Source organism: Hemitrygon akajei, chromosome 7, assembly GCF_048418815.1.
Source record: "Hemitrygon akajei chromosome 7, sHemAka1.3, whole genome shotgun sequence".
In the NCBI taxonomy this organism is placed as follows: Eukaryota; Metazoa; Chordata; class Chondrichthyes; order Myliobatiformes; family Dasyatidae; genus Hemitrygon; species Hemitrygon akajei.
Window position 1 is genome coordinate 38,114,337 of NC_133130.1, and position 18,109 is coordinate 38,132,445.

At 40.1% G+C, this 18,109-nt stretch overlaps 1 protein-coding gene across 3 annotated transcripts in view; it reads left to right on the forward strand.

The window, feature by feature from the left end:
* The window catches only part of camkmt (calmodulin-lysine N-methyltransferase), a 332,954-nt gene that overhangs the window by 264,130 nt on the left and 50,715 nt on the right, over nt 1–18,109 (forward strand). For all 3 annotated transcript variants that reach the window (XM_073050676.1, XM_073050675.1, XM_073050678.1), the window contains exon 7: nt 14,874–14,940. In XM_073050676.1, the coding sequence (XP_072906777.1) occupies nt 14,874–14,940 (67 nt within the window). The remainder of the gene's footprint in view (nt 1–14,873; nt 14,941–18,109) is intronic.

The window sequence follows — 18,109 nt, forward strand, 5'->3', positions numbered from 1 at the left end:
AATATCCAAATAAAACAAGATACTCTGTCATAACCTGTCCTAGTGCATCATGAAGAACTTGAAGAGGCTGGTCATGGCACACATCAACTCCAGCCTTCCAGCCAACCTCGACCCACTGCAATTTGCCTACCACCAAAGCAGGTCCACGGTGTTCACCATTTCCCTGCTCCTACACTCATCCCTGGAGCATCTGGACAGTAAAGAGACCTACATCAGACTATAGTTTATTCCAAACAAACTCTGGACCCCGGGAGTCAAGGCCTCCTTCAGTAACTGAATCCTTGACATTCGACCAACAGTCCGCAGTCAATAAGGATAGGCTGCAGCACTTCTACCGCAATTATTCTAAACACTGATGCTCCATAACGCTGTGACTTCAGCCCACTACTCTACTCCCTGTACACTCATGACAGTGTGACCAGATTGTGCTCTAACTCCATCTACAAGTTTGCAGGTGATACCACTAAAGTGGGATGCATCTCAAATAACGATAAGCAGAGTGCTGGAACGAGATAAGGAGCTCGGTTACATGATATCATGATAACAACCTTTCCTCAATGTCAGCAAAATAACAGACTTCATTGACTTCAGAAAGGAGGCGGTGCACTTGCTTATGTCTACATCAAAGGTGTTGAAGTTGAAAGGATTGAGATCTTTGTGTTCCTAGGTGATAGCGTCATCAAGAAAGTGCACAGAGTTGTGAACAGAGCTCAGCACATCAAAGGAACTCTAGCTATGCTCCTTGTTGCCTCAGTAAAACAGCCAACATAATCAAAGACCTCACCCAATGTGGACATTCTCTCTTCTCACTTCTTCCATCGGGCTAAATATACAAAAGCTTGGAAGTGCATACTAACAGGCTCGTAGACAGCACTCTTGAATGGGCTTCATCTCCATACTAAGAAAGAGATATACAATGGATTCCACTTAATTGGGCCATTGGTTAATTGGGGCAGCCATTTATTTGGGACAACTCTTAAATCAAGAATATATTCGTAAATTCCTTTGTTTATTTGGACACTCGGCTGCTAAATTCAGGCAGGAGATCGTTTCCAAACAGTTTCTAACCAGCATCAGTTGCGTACACTTGTGTGGCTATTGGACACCTCACTGTGCTTAGAGGAATCATTTTTTAAGTAGCATCATTTGGGGGTGTTTGTGTTCAAAAAGCAGTGATTTTCGTTACTGATACTTGGTGAGAAGTGGTAAGAAAATTCAGAAATGTTCTGCTCACGGTGGTTTCTAGCATTCAGGCTTGGAGATGCCAGAAATGGCTGGGAGTGAAAATGAAATTATTTCACTATTTCAGCAAGTTAGGAATTACAAAGAATTTGAAGGTATTGACAATCATTTTGTATGTTACAATAAAAATGATGATTTGGAGGATTCAATCATCAAAAGCATTGTATAGAAGCAGTCACATTATCTCACTAAGAGTCTTTGCTGATTTTGTTAATTTACAGTTAATCAAAAGATCACAGCAGATAACTTTCTCTGTTCATAACTATTAGGAACTTATATCCAGTTTTATAGTAGTGAAGAGGTATTGATAGTGTTCTAATTGTTCTGTATTTCATTTAAAATCATAAATTATTACACGGTTAAATGGTAGTTTGTCTTTTTATATTGTTTTAACTATTTCCATGATATTTCGGCTATGTGGGGTATCCGCTTAATTGGACCAAAACATACTGGCCCAATGGATACCAGAATCCACTGTACTTGGATCAGAATCACTGGAAATTCTGGAAATCTGAAACAAATCAGAAAATGCTGGCTGGATTCAGCAGCTCAGGGGACACCCATAGGGGAGAAACAGAATCAGCCTTTCAGCTTAAGAACTCTTCATCAGAACTGGAAAGGTGAGAAAATGAGCCTATTAATGTGCAGAGAAGGAGATGAGTGGGGAGAACGAAGGTTTGTGACAGAGTGGAGACCAAAGTTGTCAAGGTAACAATTACTTTAACAGCTGGTAGTTAGAAATATAAGAGGAAAATAGAAATAAATTGAAATTGAAAGGAAGAGCCATGTGCTTGGAGAGAAAGAAAAGGGGTAGTTACTTGAAGTTTCCCAGAAGCTGGTTACTTGGGATTTCTTGACTTGTGTTAATCTTTGGAATACTTTGGTAGAGGTGGATGCTGAATTGTTAAGCAAATTTAAGTTTGAAATCCATTGATTTTAGGCCACTAAGGAAATAAACAAAATGTGGATTAGTCAGATAAGCGGTCAGTATCAGAATCAAGTTTATTATCACCGGCATGTGTTGTGAAATTTATTAACTGAACAGCAACAGTACAATGCAATACATGATAATATAGAAGGGAAAAATTAAATAAGTAGATCAATTACAGTATGTATATGTGTATATTGAATAGCTGGAGTAAAAATAGTGCAAAACAGATAATATATAGAAAAGCCAGTAAGACGGTAGCACGATATTAAGACGGTAGCGCGATATAAGACGGTAGCGTGATATTAATACGCAGCAGCCTCTCCGGACTCTGGATTGGGGATTGCCAAGTGTTATGTGGATTTTCTAGTGTAGTCTGTTTTGTCGTGTGCTTTTGTGATATCATTCTGGAGGAACGTTGTCTCATTTTTTAACTGCATTGCATTTGTGGTTTCTAAATGACAATAATCTGAATCTGAAAAGTGAGGTCATGTTCATGGGTTCAATGTCCATTTAGGAATTAGATGGCAGAGGAGAAGAAGCTGTTCCTGAACCTCTGAGCGTGTACCTTGGATTATGCGCAGGACCTGCATAACCGTCCTTGGACAGTGGAGCAGATCTGAGGGCTAATACACTGATCACTGGCTTCTATTTTTGACATACTTGTGGCCAGAAAATCATGTCACTCAGTTGGAATTAAAAGGGAAGGACCATGCAAAGCAGGCACCTAGCAGTCTGGAAGTACTTCAACAGGATAAATAGTTGAAAGCTACACAAAAGGGGGAAAAAAATGACAAGAGTAGCAAGGCTGCCAGTACAGATTTCATTATTACTCCAAAAGAAGATGTGCAGCTAAGAGGAATGTGGGACCAATAAAAACTAACAGGTGATTCATTAATGACCAATAAAGGGTGTTTAAAATCAATGCTGCGCATTTGTCTTCACAGCAGAGGTAAAAGGCAAAACACTAGCGATATAAAATTACAACGGAAAATATGAGCAGGAGTAGGCCATTCAGCCCTTAGGGCCAACCCGGCCATTCAACATGATGCTAGCTAATCGTTTATTCTACTCCTGACTTCTCATATCTCTTAATCCCATTAAAAATCACTTACCTCCTTTTTGAATATATTCACTGATATAGCATCAGCTGAAATCCCCAGGTTCACCATGATAAGGAAAACTAAAAATGAATCATTAAGAACTTATTTTTAATTCTCTCATAGGATGGGAATGCTTATCTCTAACCTTAAGGAGGTCCTTAACTGCTTCTGTCCTTACAGTAGTGTTAGGCTGAGAGATCCAGTTTAGCTAAGTGAAGTAACAGTAATGGGTGGAAGGAGGGGAACTTGAAGGTGCCAGCTTTTTTGTGTGTTTGCTCCTGTTGTCCTTTAAGATGATGGGTGTGTTTTGGAGAGTGATTACGGGAGGTGGGTAGCTCTTGTGGAATGAGCTGCATGGTATTTTGTAGATGCTATAGGCTACAGCTATGGTTTGCCATGACGTGGCGAGTGAATGCTCTGAGCTGCATGTAAAGGTGGTTAAACAACACACACAAAATGCTGGTGGAACACAGCAGGCCAGGCAGCATCTATAGCGAGAAGCGCTGTCGACGTTTCGGGCCGAGACCCTTCGTCAGGTGGTTACTTTTTTTTGGATGGATTTGAGCTGCCTTAATGTTCACTGAGTGGTATTCATCCAGGCAGTGGGCAGTCATCTTGACTTGTAACAGTGGACGGGTCTGGTAAGTTGCAGAGTGGGTCATCTGTCACATGTTACTCAGACGTGGCCTGCTCTTGTAGCTCAGGTATTGTGATGAATATTATTTCTGGTCACTTGTGGGTTTTGTAATGATGGATTATTCAGGAAAAAAGCATTAATTGAATATTAATTAACACAATTAGAACAAAGGTTCAAAATACAAAGTAAATTTATTATCAAAGTACATACGTGTCACCATATAAAACGCTGATATTCATTTTCTTGTGGGCATACACCGTAAATCCAAGAAACAACAGGATCAGTGAAAGACTGCACCCTACAGGACAGACAAACAGCCAACATGCAAAAGGCAGCAAACTGCAAATACAAGATTTTTTAAAAAGTAATAAGGAAGCAATAAATATTGAGAACATAAAAAGAAGAATCCCTGAAAGAGAGTTCAGAGGTTGTAGGAATACTTCGGTGATGGGTGGAGTGAAGCTGAGTGAAATTTTCCACTCTGGTTTGAGCCTGATGGTTCCTGAACCTGGTAGTGTGGGGTCTGAGGCTGCTGAAGGCAACAGAAAGAAGAGCATGGCCTAGGTGGTGGGGGTCTTTGATGATGGATGTTGCTTTCTTGTGACAGGGGTCCTTGTAGATATACATGTACTCAGTGATGGGGAAAGCTTCACCCAAGCTAGACTTGGCTGTATCCACTACTATTTGTAGGATTTTCCACTCAAGGGAACTGGTGATTCCATGCCTGTCTGTGATGCAAGTAGCCAATATACTTTATATTACAATATACCAATATATTTGACAAGTTTGTCAAAGTTTTAGATGTTATGCTGAATCTTCACAAACTTTAAGGAAGTGGAGGTGCTGCTGTGCTTTCTTCATAATTACACTTGCTGGCTGCCCCTAGGACAGAACCTCTGAACCACTGAGGAATTTAAAGTTGCTGACTCTCCTCCCCTGACCCCAGTGAAGACTGACTCATGGACCTCCCTTTTCCTTCTCCTGAAGTCAATAATCGGCTCCTTGATCTTGCTGACATTGAGTGAGAGATCGTGGTTATGGCACCACTCAGCTAGATTTTCAAAGTAGTCACAGTGTGACTAAACTTTAGTGATTAGGGTTGTCCTGATTGGTTCAAGAACTGACTGGTTGAAGTTAAATAGCTATTCTTGAACCTGGTGGTGTGGGACTTCAGGTTTCTCTACCTCCTATCTGATGGCAGTTGTGAGAAGCTGGCTTGCACTGGACAGTGGGGACCTGCTTGAGGTAGTGCCTCCTATAGATACAGCTGATGGTGGGAAGTGATGTGCCCTTGTCGTGTTGGGCAGAGCTCACTACTCTCTTTATTTTTCCTACCCTTTTTTGAATAGTGGGGTCACATTTTTCACATGAATTGTTGTGCTGTTTTCGAGGGGAGCTGGGCGGCAACGGTATTGGAGCCAGATGCGTATGTCAGACTGGGTGACAGCATCAGATTCCCCCCCCCCCCCCCAAATAAAGCATAAGAAAACTTAATGTTTTTTGATGACTGTGCGACAGTTTCATGGATACCATTTATTTGAGATTATTAAGAGAACTAAAATTAAATTCTCCAGCTGCTGTTGTGGGATTTTTCCGGCTCAGTTGTACCTAAAATTATGTAACGCTGGAGCCACATTCACAGTCACCATTAATCAAGAGCCACATACCTATTGTAGACACATCACCCCAGCAAATGCGCATACAATCCGATTAAAAATAGAACTATTGTTGTACCCTAATCCTCTAAAATTTTCACTGAATACAGTCTCTGTTAAATATAACGACATTTTGCTAACCTAGTTAATGCATATATTTAATTAACTTGCTGTCAACTTGATGTTTGCCAATCCCTCTGTGATACACATCCTATGAAGTTGGGTTCTGTTCTTGAGACCCCAACACTTTAGTGTATTACAGCAGAAGTTAATTTTGCTTTTTGCTCCTGATTGAAATGGGCATGTGAATTGTCACATATCAAGCAGATGCATTTACCTTCATTTCTGGGAACAAAGAAGAAATAGTTTTCCTGCCCCTCTCTAAAAGATCTGCAGTGATCTCTGCATTGCTCCCAATGTCATTCACTAGTGAGGATGTGAATAGCAATTCAGTGAAAATGAACGTGTGACTGATGACCTGGTTCAGGCAGGAGCTCTGGGACTGCTTCCAGGATGGAGATGACTTGTACAAGAGGGATGGGTTCCACTGGAACTGGAAGGGTACCAATATCATAGAAAGGAGATATACTAGAGCTATTTGGAATGGTTCAAACTAGGCTGGTAGGGGAAAGGACCCAGAGTAGTAATATATCAGATGAAAAAGTTGAGGCAAGTATCAAGCTAAGTCTGATAGGCTAAGCTAGATTTTTTTAATGCAAGAAGCTAGAAGCTTGACATGTAGTGTGGTTTTGCACTGATGGACTGTGGACATTTTCAGACTTATGGTTTTTATATTCTGTGTTTTTTTTTAATCATCTATTCTTTTTTTGTTTTGTTATATGAGGGGAGGGGGTTTGGGGGGGTTGATGTTCTGTTGAGTTCTGTTAGGTTTTTTAACATAGGGAGGGGTTTTTTGGGGGGGTAGATTTTCCTGTTTCATTTTGTGCGTAGGGAGAAATGTTTGGGGTTGTTTATTGTGTTGCTGTTCTTTTTTGTGTGTGTGCTTGGTGGGGGTGGGCTTAATGTTTCTCTCTGGGCGACTTTTATGTTCTTTCTTTTGTGGCTACCTGGAGAAGATGAATTTCAGAGTTGTATATGGTTACATATTTTGATAATAAATGAACCTTAGAACCTTTTGAATGTAAGCCAGATGTACTCAGAGCATAAATTAACACATGGGATTGTGGTATTTTAGCTGTGTTGGAGGATGTGCAGGACCAGAAGCTGGATCTTCTGTGTACAAGTGCTTCCAACGTAGTAGATATAGTGGTGTGGGCGCAATTGTGTTAATGATCAAGGAGATTTTAGAGGGGTATGTCTAACCAAACTATATGAGTAGAGCTTAGAAATAAGAAAGATGTAATCATTTTTATGGGATTATACCTTAAGCTTCTCAATAGTCAGTGGAAGCAGATACATGGGAAAATTATAGGATTTCAGGATATTGTGGGAAACTGGGGAGAAATGACTGTGGCTTTGGCAGAGGTATTTGTATCATGAGTGAAGTACTGGAAGACTGGAGGATGGCTAACTATTGTGTCTGTGTTTAAGAGGGGCTTCAAGGTCAAGCCAGGGATCTAAAGCCAGTGAGCCTAACATCAGAGATGGGAAATTTACTGGAGGGGATTCTGAGTAACGGGATCTACCTGCATTTGGAAAGACAAGGACTGATTACATATATCAGCATGGCTTTGTGCAGGGGAAATTTAGTCATATTAATTTCAGTTTTTCTGAAGATGTAACCAAGGAATTGAGGAGAGTAGGGTAGTAGATCATTAGCAAGGCCTTTGACAAGACCCTGCATGGCAGACTGGTCTGGAAGATCAGAACTCACTGGATCCAGAGTGAACTAGCCAGTTTGAAACAAAGTTGCCTTGTTTTTAGAAGCTAGAGGGTGATAATGGAGGACTATTTTTTAGGCTGGAGGGTAGTGTCCAAAAGTGTGCCACAAGGATCTGTGCTGGGTCCACTGTTTATCATTCATATTAACAATCTGGAATAGAATGCAGGTATCATGATCGATAAGTATATGATGAAAATGTATTTGGCATGGTTAGTACATTTGCAGATTATATCAAAATTGGTGCTATAGTGGACAAAAGGAATGACAGATGGAATTTAACTTGGAGAAGTGTGAAGTGTTGCATTTTGGGAAGTTAAATTAGGACACAACTTCCATTGTAAATAGCAGAGCCCCGGAGTGTTGTGGAACATGGAGACCTGCACTTAATATCCACGCCATTAGGTACATCTGTACACCTGCTCATTAATGCAAATATCTAATCAGTCAATCATGCAGCAGCAACTCAATGCATAAAAGCATGCAGACATGGTCAAGAGGTTCAGTTGTTGTTTAGATCAACAGCAGAATAGGAAAGAAATGTGGTTGAAGTGACTTTGAATATGGAATGATTGTTGGTGCAGCGAGGGTGTTGTGAGTATCTCAGAAACTGCTGATCTCCTAGAATTTTCAAGCACAAAGGTCTCTAGAGTTGAGAATGGTACAAAAACCAAAAAATAACATCCATTGAGCAGCAGGTCTGTGGGTGAAAGCACCTTGAAGGAGGTCGGAGGAGAATGGCCAGACTGGGTCAAGCTGACAAGAAGGTGACCAGTAACTCAAATAACCATGTGTTACAACAGTGGTGTGCAGGGGAGCATCTCTGAATGCACAACACATCGAATGTTGAGGTGGATGGGCTATAACAGCAGAGGACTGCAAACATACACTCAGTAGCCACTTTACAGGAGATATTTAATGAAGTGGCCACTGAGTATATGAATGCAGGTAGATAGCTTGCTGGAAGTGGCAGCTCCGGTGGACTGGGTAGTGACAAAAGTGTTATCAGTTAGGGCACTGAGTACAAGAGTTGGGATGACTTGCTACAGCCATACAAGAAGCTAATGAAGCTGCATTTGGGATATTTTGTATGAATAAATGAAATTTTATTTCGGTCAGTACAAACATACAAAAAGCATAATTTTCAATGATTATTTCATAACAATGATTTCATAAGACAAAATTAAATAATAAAATTATTTTGTGCACTAAGAATGCAGAAAAGATTCATAAAGATATTGCCTGGACTGGAAGGCTTGAGTTATAAGGAGAGATCAGATAGGCTTGGAGTGAGGCAGGTTGTGGGTTGACTTTATAGAAGTTTATGAAATGATGAGGAGCATAGATAAGATAAATAGCCACAGTCTTTTTCAGATATAGATTATTTATCACATGTACATCGAAACATGAATTGCATCATTTGCGTTAACAACCAACGCAAACTATGGATGTGCTGGGGGAGGCTGCAAGTGTCGACACACATTCTGGTGCCAACATAGCATACCCACTATGTTCAGCAGAACAACACAACAGCAAAACAAGCCCCTTTAACACCCTCTCACCCACCCATCCAGGCTTAGCATGAGAGGGAAAAGACATAAAGGGTATCTGTGAAGCAAACCTTTGCTCTCAAGGTTATACAGTCATAGAAAAGTACCGCACAGAAACAGGCCCTTAGGTCCATCTGGTTCATTTGAAACCATTTAAACTGCTTACTCCCATTGACCTGCACCGGGACCATAGCCCTCCATCCCCCTTCTATCCATGTACCTATCCAAACTTCTGTTAACCGTTGAAATACAGCTCACATGTGCTGGCAGCTCATTTCATACTCTCCTGACCTTCTGAGTGAAAAAGTTTCCTGTCGTATTCTCCTTTAACTTAAGGTGCGGTGGCTATATGGAATGAATTGCCAGAAGAGGTGGCATAGGGAAGTACAGTTATAAAGTTTAAGAAAGCATTTGGACAGGTAGAAAGGGCGATAGGCCAAACTCAAGCAAATGGGATTAGTTTTGATTTGCATGCTGGTCATTGTGGATGGGTTGGGCCAAATGGCCTGTTCTGTGCTGTATAGCTCTGTGAATCTCCATACTTTAATCCTGCTTTTGCTATGTTTAGAACTGCTCCTTTAACAGGGGATACTAATGCCCTTAACAGGAACACATGATTTATTAAAAATAATTAATTGCTTTTTAGTATAGCATTGGCAGTATATGATGGGAATATTATAAAGCAATATTATGTTGCTTTACTGCAGTATAGTATTTCATGTTATAATGTAAAGATTAAAGGTCCTGCAACACTGAAACGCTGGAAACTACACATCAAAGAGCCAAATGCAGCTCAGGAGCCATGGTTTGGGTATCTGTGCCAGTTCATTAGCCAGGCCTGTGGTTTACTAGTCAGGTAATATAGCTAATTTGAAACCATTCCTATTAAAGGCATATATAAAAAAATGCAGGTGGGAAATTTTTATTTGCAACAGTTATAATCTTCCAAATGCACTCTTGTTTCATGAATTGTGCTGCTGGATTAGAATATTGCAAATGTCATTCCATTATTTATAAAAAGGTGGAAGAGAGAAAGCAATTAACTGAAGTTCTCTACTGGGGAAAATGCCAATATTTTCGACACTAAGATGTGATTTAGCAGAAGTGGTCTGGATACAGCTACTTAAAGGTAAATCAGCATGAGAGCAGTGGGAGGAGATAGTGAGGGTTCAGAGGTAATATGTTTATACAAAGCAGTAGAATGAAACTCCAAAATCTAAAACCTGATGGATGACAAGAAGCAAGCAGGATAGGATAAGGCAAAAAAAAAGGAAGCTTATCGGATACTGAGAGCTGAATACTTCAGAAGCATAGTGAAGCATTGAAAGATCAGAGGTGAAATTAAAAGGGAAATTAGTGAAGCTCAGCGAGAATGTGAAAAATTAATAGCAAGGAAAATCAAGAGAAACAAAAAGTACTTTAAAAATATGTTTTTTAAAAAAAGGTGTTAAGGAAAGAATAATTAGATTCCAGGAAAGTAATCTGTTTGTTGAGCTGGTATATGTGGCTATTCTTTGTGCAAATGCGAATACTTTGTGTTTTCAGGGATGTGGGAGTTGATGCAGTATATAATGAGAACAAGTGAAAAAATTTGCAAAGATAAACATAGTGAGAGCGGAAATATGAAGGGATTTAGCTTTGAAAGTAGATAAAATGCCAGGTCTGAATGAAATAAATCCAAGGCTATTAAAAGAACCAAAGGAGGAAATATTGGAAGGCCTGACTTTCATTTTCCAGTCCTTGCTGGCTATAGGCATGGTTCTGGATGAGGTGGTATGCTTATTTTCAAAAAAGTGGAAAGGATAGACTTAGTAATTACAGATCAGTCAGCTTCTTGCCAGCGGTGAGCAAATTATTGGAGTGCTATAAATTGTTAATTAGAAAAATACAGAGAGAGCTAGGTGGCATTGCCTTTTCCCAATAGTTCTGACATTTGGATCTTGAAACAGTAGAGGTCCTGAAATTTTTGTGTATGAGCTATAAGTTCCTGGATGTGTTCGGAGTTTTGCTGAGACCAGCCCTGCTGGTTTTGACAGTTTTATGCTGGGAAATCGGCACTCGAGCCCACTGTCTTCATTGGGAACTGCAAAACAAAGATTTCAAAGAAGAAAAGATTCAAAGAAGAAAAAACTACTTCACTGCAGTATAATAAAAAATGTATGTACTTCAGATGATTTCAGTTAACTCTTTAGTTTATCAATTTTGTATTTATTTACTAAAATGTTAATAATGTTATAATATTGTTTTCTCAGTGTGATGCCAGATGACTCTCATCCAATGGAGTCACAGAGCAATATAGATATAGGCCATTCAGCCCAATGAGACCATGCCAACTATGGTCTCATTGGGCCATTTGGTCCAAATTTCCTGCATCCAGCCCATATCCCTGCATGCCACATCCTTCAAGTGCTTCTGAAGTGATCCAATTGTACCTGTCTCAACATTTTTTTCTGGCATCGCAATCAGTATGCTCACCAACCTCTGGGTGGAAAAGTTTCCACTCAAGTCTCTTTTAAATCATTGACTTCTTGCCCCTAGTTTTTATGCTCCCTAGTTTAGGTCTCAACTACTCTGGAGAAAAGACCGTCACCATCCCCTTTATCTATGCTTCTCATGGTTTTGTAAGGTTGCCCCTCATCCACTTGCATTGCAAGAAGTAAAGACCCAGCCCGCCAATGCAACCCTATAATTCAGGCCCTCTTGCCCTCTAGACTTGGCAACATCTTCATAAATCTTCCCCTCAATCTTTCTAGTTTCACCACATCTTCTATAATAGGGCAAGCAAAACTGAACACTATAATCCAGCCTCTGTCTCAGCAACAGAGCTCATAGAGCTCTTATAAATCTTGGAGCTCTCCCTTCTGCCTCTCCCTTGCAGTCTTTTCTCTTCCATAACACAGAAGGTATGTGCCTGCCACAGAGAGTGTGCTTTTTAAAGGCTGATGCTTTTTCAGATAGCCTGTAGCAACTTGTTGGAGGCTGCTGTCAAATAAGTGAGTTCCCACCAGGAACTGTGTAGCAGACTCCTCCTCATGCTGCTTCAAATGTCTTTTTGACGAGTTTCACAACTCTTTGTTAGAACCCAAATGAGCATAAGTGCTATACTTGCCACTGTTTATTGCTATAGCAAAGTGTGAGGTGCACTTGTTAGGCATTGTCAACAGCTTTATACAGTTTGTGGCTCTATTGATCACTATTAATCATGATTTTGAGAACTTACAGTCTGCCTTTTGAAAGAGATATTCAACTACTGATCATTAGTCTGTGTAGCTAACTGTATTGGTTCTCTTGGGTGTATTTTCATATCTTGCTAACCAAATTCATAATGTTTTGATATTATTTAATTTGGTTTTTTTTGTGACAGCTCAGTCAGTACAGATCAGCAGTATAGAGGAATAGTGAATGCACTCTTTCAAACCTCTGAAGGGCATGTTTTGCTGCTTTTTTAACCAATGTTATGACTTCTTTTTATTCTCACCATGTTTTTAGAGTCAAGTTTTCCTTGTATTCATTTTCCATTTTGTTCTACCAAATCTATTTGTGTTAGTTTACAGTTTCACCGGGGTGGGGTGGGCGGGGGGGGGGGGGATGTCTAGCAGCTCCATTATTTATCTTGATTTTTTTTTGTTTAACTCTAAATTTCGGGTGACTATACTTTTTGTTGATAAAACCAAATCCAAGGTTTGGCGCTGCTGGCATGACAGGGCCACTGCATTCTGATGAAGTTTAGGAGCCCTTAAACCCAAAACTACATTGCAGCCCAAGTGTGGTTACTGGGACCATGTAACATCCTTTTACCCATTAGCATTGGCCACTTATCATTTTGGAAGAAAAAGGATAAAGGATTAAAGATTAATTATAGATAATAATGATAGTATTTTTCTGTACTTACATTATGTATAATTATTGTTGATCCTGAGCTCATTGATTTTATATCTGAACCAGTTTAGCGTTGAAATGCCTGGGGAGCTTCTATTCTTTACTAAAATAGGGAAACCTTAGCTGCTGCTGCAAAATCTCTGTCCATTATAATTTCCTCAGCTCCTTCTACCCTGTTAAAGCACTGTAGGGCTAATCGCTTTGCATTTTGTCAGTTTAAGCAATGAGACGGATTAAATATGTAGTGTATGATTGATTAAAATTAAAAACGGTACTTGGGTTCCTCGTAGATTCTTCTACATGTTGACTCTAATTCCATAAATGTGCAGAGAATTCTTTTTCTTTTGGTTTATTAAAATTTCAGTTATTTCAATAGGTTGCCTGACACCATTTCAATATAAAGCACTACTTGATCCTTACCAGCACCACTCAGGAAATACAGTTAAGTACCCAAGAGCATTCATGAAGAAATAATTTATTTCTGGACTATCTTTTGTGGAAGTGTTTTTAAAGCATTATCTGTTATGCTAACAGGATGGTTTGTGGTCTGAGAAATAGTTTTTTTTTGTCTCAAATACAATAACAAGCTATCAATAGGTAACATTTCCTGCAGAAGTCCCACAGGTTTGATTTTACCATAGTTTTGCTGAATTTGGGTGCTGTTAAGAACATAACATTTGGTCTGGTGCAAAGAGCAGGAAACCAGCCAGGGAAAGGGCATGAATAAAGAGGATTGAATGGTGCTCTGTTTATGAATAGCAAGGGGGTATTACAACTTGCAAAGTAAAAAGGATCCATGGTACAACTAGATGAGGTCTGTAGATACCCATGAAATTATACATCAACACGGAATTATAATTTGCTTATCTTTTTTGAAAGTTAAAATGAATTGCCACTCCCAAGTGCATGTCTTACACCAGCTCCTGGATGAGTTGAAATGTCATTAGCTAAATTGTAGCTCATTGCCGCTTCTGCAAATATTTCCACTTCACTGCTCTTGATTCTATAACCTTCTGTGATTTACATTTCAGGCCAATGCAGAAGTACAAAACCTGGGTAGAACTTAGCTTCCTCCCCATGTTTATGTTGGTCTTAGAAAGTTCTTTCCCAGATCTGATAAAGAGTTCTTAAGCTGAAATGTTGACTTTGTTTCTCTCCCTATGGATGTTCCCTGAGCTGCTGAATCCTTCCGGCATTTTTGATTTGTTTCAGATTTCCAGAACTTGCAGTGATTCTAATCTAAGTACAGTGGGACACACCAGGCTTGGTATATTTTGGCTAAGTGGATGCCCTAATTAGCCGAAGCATCATGGAAATAGTTAAATGATATAAAAAAGACAAATTACCATTTAACTGCGTAAAACATCAGCTGTAATGGGTGAATCGGCTTGGGCCAAATGCAGTATTAGATCCTTGGACCTGAGGAAACAGATGGGGAAGTGGACACCACTGGTAAGTGCAAAGGTTTCATTTGGATGTGGGCATCCAAGGTGGATGGGGCTCGTTGAGGAGCGGGGTACAGTTACTGGATATGGAGTTATTTAAAGTGCATTTATAAATAACCTGGAGATATTTCCAGGAGACAAGATATAGGAATTAGATGAAACATCAGAAAGAAAGGTAAAGTAAGAATAAAGCTAAGAGTCCAATGTGTGATCTGGTGATCAATACCACATCATTATTAGAGTTCAGGACAACTGTTCCAAAATAGGCAGAATGTGCTTGTTGGATTGGACAGGTGGGTAGCTTGTGAAGTAGCATGCTGCTTTGCCCGTGACACTGATTTCTTCTGCCGTTTGGCTTTGAGGCCCTCAATACCGTGCTAAATGCTGCTTCTCTACTGGTTGTGGAGCTGAGGTTCCCAGGATTCAGTGGGAACGTAGAATCGCTGGTGGGGAGAGTTCAGTTATTTTATGAGGAGCTGCCACCCATAAGCCAAGTATTAGTAAACTCCAAAAGTTTTCCTTTCGTTCGTTTTCTACGTAACTGACAATATAGCTTTGTTTTTTTTTTATCCTTAACTGAACAACCTTTTTCAGATGTTGCTGAAATCATTGAAAGAAACAAAAAACATGGGCTATTCAAGTCAGGTTCTGTTACGAGCCGGTAAGATGCATTTTATATTATTTATGTTACAGTTAACAAATTACCTGCTGTTTGTTAATCCCATAAAAGTGAGTACTGTGCTATGTGAGGCACCATTTAAGATTTATCAAAAAAATGACCATTTAATATTGAGAATATTTAAAATAGAATTCAATATATATGTGAAAGTGAGAGAAAATAATGACTGAAATAAAATGAGTACTTTTGACAAAAGGGGAGATATGATAGAGAAATGAGAGGCATTGAACTAAACTGAACCAAACTGGGAGCAAAATTGTTTTATTGTGTGCTAGTATATGGTAGATATAGTCATTTCAGGAGGGGAAAGCAGAAAAGTAAGGTTAATGTTCCCAATTAGTTTCAACAGGTTAACAAAGTATGATAGATTTCATCATATTTTTTTCTGAAATTACAGTGGATTCAGATCCTTCTTTGAATTTTGAAGGGGAAAATGCTAAGACTGTGGGCCAGAAGTTCATCAGTACATGCCAAGGCAGATTAATTCATTGTTGTGCAGCGTCCCAGTGACTTTTATGATGATCTAAGATCCTGATCAGCAGTCATCAAGGCCCAATTTACGTTGAATAGTCCTTGCATAAATATTAGATCTTTTACTTCATTGTCACAGCAGAGGACATTCAGAGGAAAAGAAGATGAATCTGCTGACCAGAGAACCATGCAGGACAGAAATATGGAACAAGGAGTAATTGTGGATCTGTGGAAAAGTTTGACATATGGGGTGCAGAGTGAGGTTTGAAGCTTGTAATTGGAGATGGAAGAGCATCGAATTGCCGCTTGGGGTTGAGAACTCAGGATTGCTGAATGAAACCGAGTAGATAAATAATTAAATGAATAAGCACGATTGGGAGGACGAAAACATAATGCTATATAAAAGAAAAGGTCTGATTTTTTTTTACCCAGGCCTGCTACTGAATCTAGCAATGGAGTCTTGCAGGTTAGCCACCCTTCTCAGCAGGGTTGGTCTGCAGCATTTTAATCAGGTGGTCTTAATAAGAAATCAATATATTTCTCCATAAAAAAGAGATGCTAAGAGATAGTCCCAGACCTGTCGTCATTTGTGGCAGGGCTCAGATGATATAATGGGTCACAAAACAAAGTCAGGCAGAAATTCCAACAACAGCACATCCATTCCAGATGAGCTTATAAAATTCTGTGCACATTTTGAACAGAAGGGACTGGGTATGGCACCACCCACCCTGACAGACACAGGTGTACCTGAATCTTCAGTCATCATTGCATGTGTAAGATCAGTCTTTCCCTGGGGAAAACCACAGAAACTATAAGACCTGGATGGTGTCCGTCACCGTGTCCTTAGATCCTGTGTGGATCAAACTGGCAGGAGTATAGTCAGACTTTTTAAATCTCTCCCTGCTTCAGGCCGTAGTTCCCTTCTGCATTTAAGAAGACCAGTAACCAAAAAATCAGGACTACCATCCAATGAGTCTAACATTTACCATCATGAAGTGCTTCTAGAGGCTGCTTATAACACTCATCAATTCCAGCTTTACAGATAACCTTGACCCACTGCAATTTGCCTATTGTCAAAGCAGGTCTATGACAGATGCCATCTCCCAGTCCCTAAACTCTCCTCTGCAGCATCTTGACAGTATAGAACATAGAATAGTACAGCACCTTACAGGCCCTTTGGCCCACAATGTTGTGCCGACTCTCAAACCCTGCCTCGCATATAACCCCCCCCCCCCCACCTTGAATTCCTCCATATACCTGTCTGGTAGTCTCTTAAACTTCACTAGTGTATCTGCCTCCACCACTGACTCAGGCAGTGCATTCCACGCACCAACCACTCTCTGAGTAAAAAACCTTACTCTAATATCCCCCTTGAACTTCCCTCCCCTTACCCTAAAGCCATGTCCTCTTGTACTAAGCAGTGGTGCCCTGGGGAAGAGGCACTGGCTGTCCACTCTATCTATTCCTCTTAATAAAGACACATAGATCAGACTACTATTTATTGACTACAGTTCTGCCTTCAATACTATTTTTCCAAGCAAGCTCTTCAACAAAGTCTGGACCCTGGAAGACGCTTCCTTCTGCAGCCTGATCCTTGATTTTCTGCCCAACAGACTGGAGATGGTAATGATAGGCAGCAACACCTCCGCCATAACTTATTTGACTCTTGTCCTGGAGCAACAATGCAAAATGCTGGAGGAACCCAGCAGGTCAGGCAGCATCTACCAAGAGAAATGAACAGTTGATGTTTTGGGCCAAGAGCCTTTGTCAGGACTGAAGAGGACCAGAATTTAGAGAAATCAATATTGATGCTGTCAATTTGGACGCTACCAACAAAGAATATGAAGTGCTTTTCTTTGAATCTTCATCTCTTTTCCTGCCCTCCCCTCACCTGGATTCAACTATCAGCTGCCAGCTTGTGCTCCTCCCCCTCCCCCCTCCCTTTTCTTCTGACTCCTACTCTCTTTCTTTCCAGTCCTGATGAAAGGTCTCAGCCCAACATGTGCACTGTTCATTTCCCTCCATAAATGTGACCTGACCTGCTGTGTTCCAACAGCATTTTCTAGATCTGCAGTACATGCGTTTTCTCATTTGACTCTTACTCTGGGTGCCCATTTCCATTGGTACCAGATCTCACTGTCACCTGAAGATGCGTAATACCCAAACCTATCTGCAGCCCATCACTTAAGGGAAGAGCTGCTTCGAATCTGGCCCATTAGCTGAAACTGTAGTTCTCGTGGAGATCCCCCAAAGAAATTGTTCCATGATTCAAGATCAGGCTGTAAGACAAGGTTACAGTGAAGGCTGCTAGAAAATGTAAATGACTTCAGGTTAACTCAGGACCTAGCTCAATATAATGGGCCAGTTAATGAATAATTAGCTAATAGTCACTAGTTAGATGCTAGGTGAATGTCCACTGCAGTCTCCTTCATTGTGCTCTGAGAAAAAAATGAAAGGAGAAAGCATGTTTAGTGCCAAGAAATAGAACAATAATTGATGCTAGAAAAAGATTCTAATCCAAGTAACTCATATCTCAAGTTTAGGAGCATTATTTTGATTAACTTCTTGTACCAATGATTAAATTTTTTGTGTATATGCAGGGAAAAAATAGCTGATTACAATGTTTTAATCAGTTAAACAGGTTTTGATATCGGTGATAGCTTTAATACAATAGAGTTAG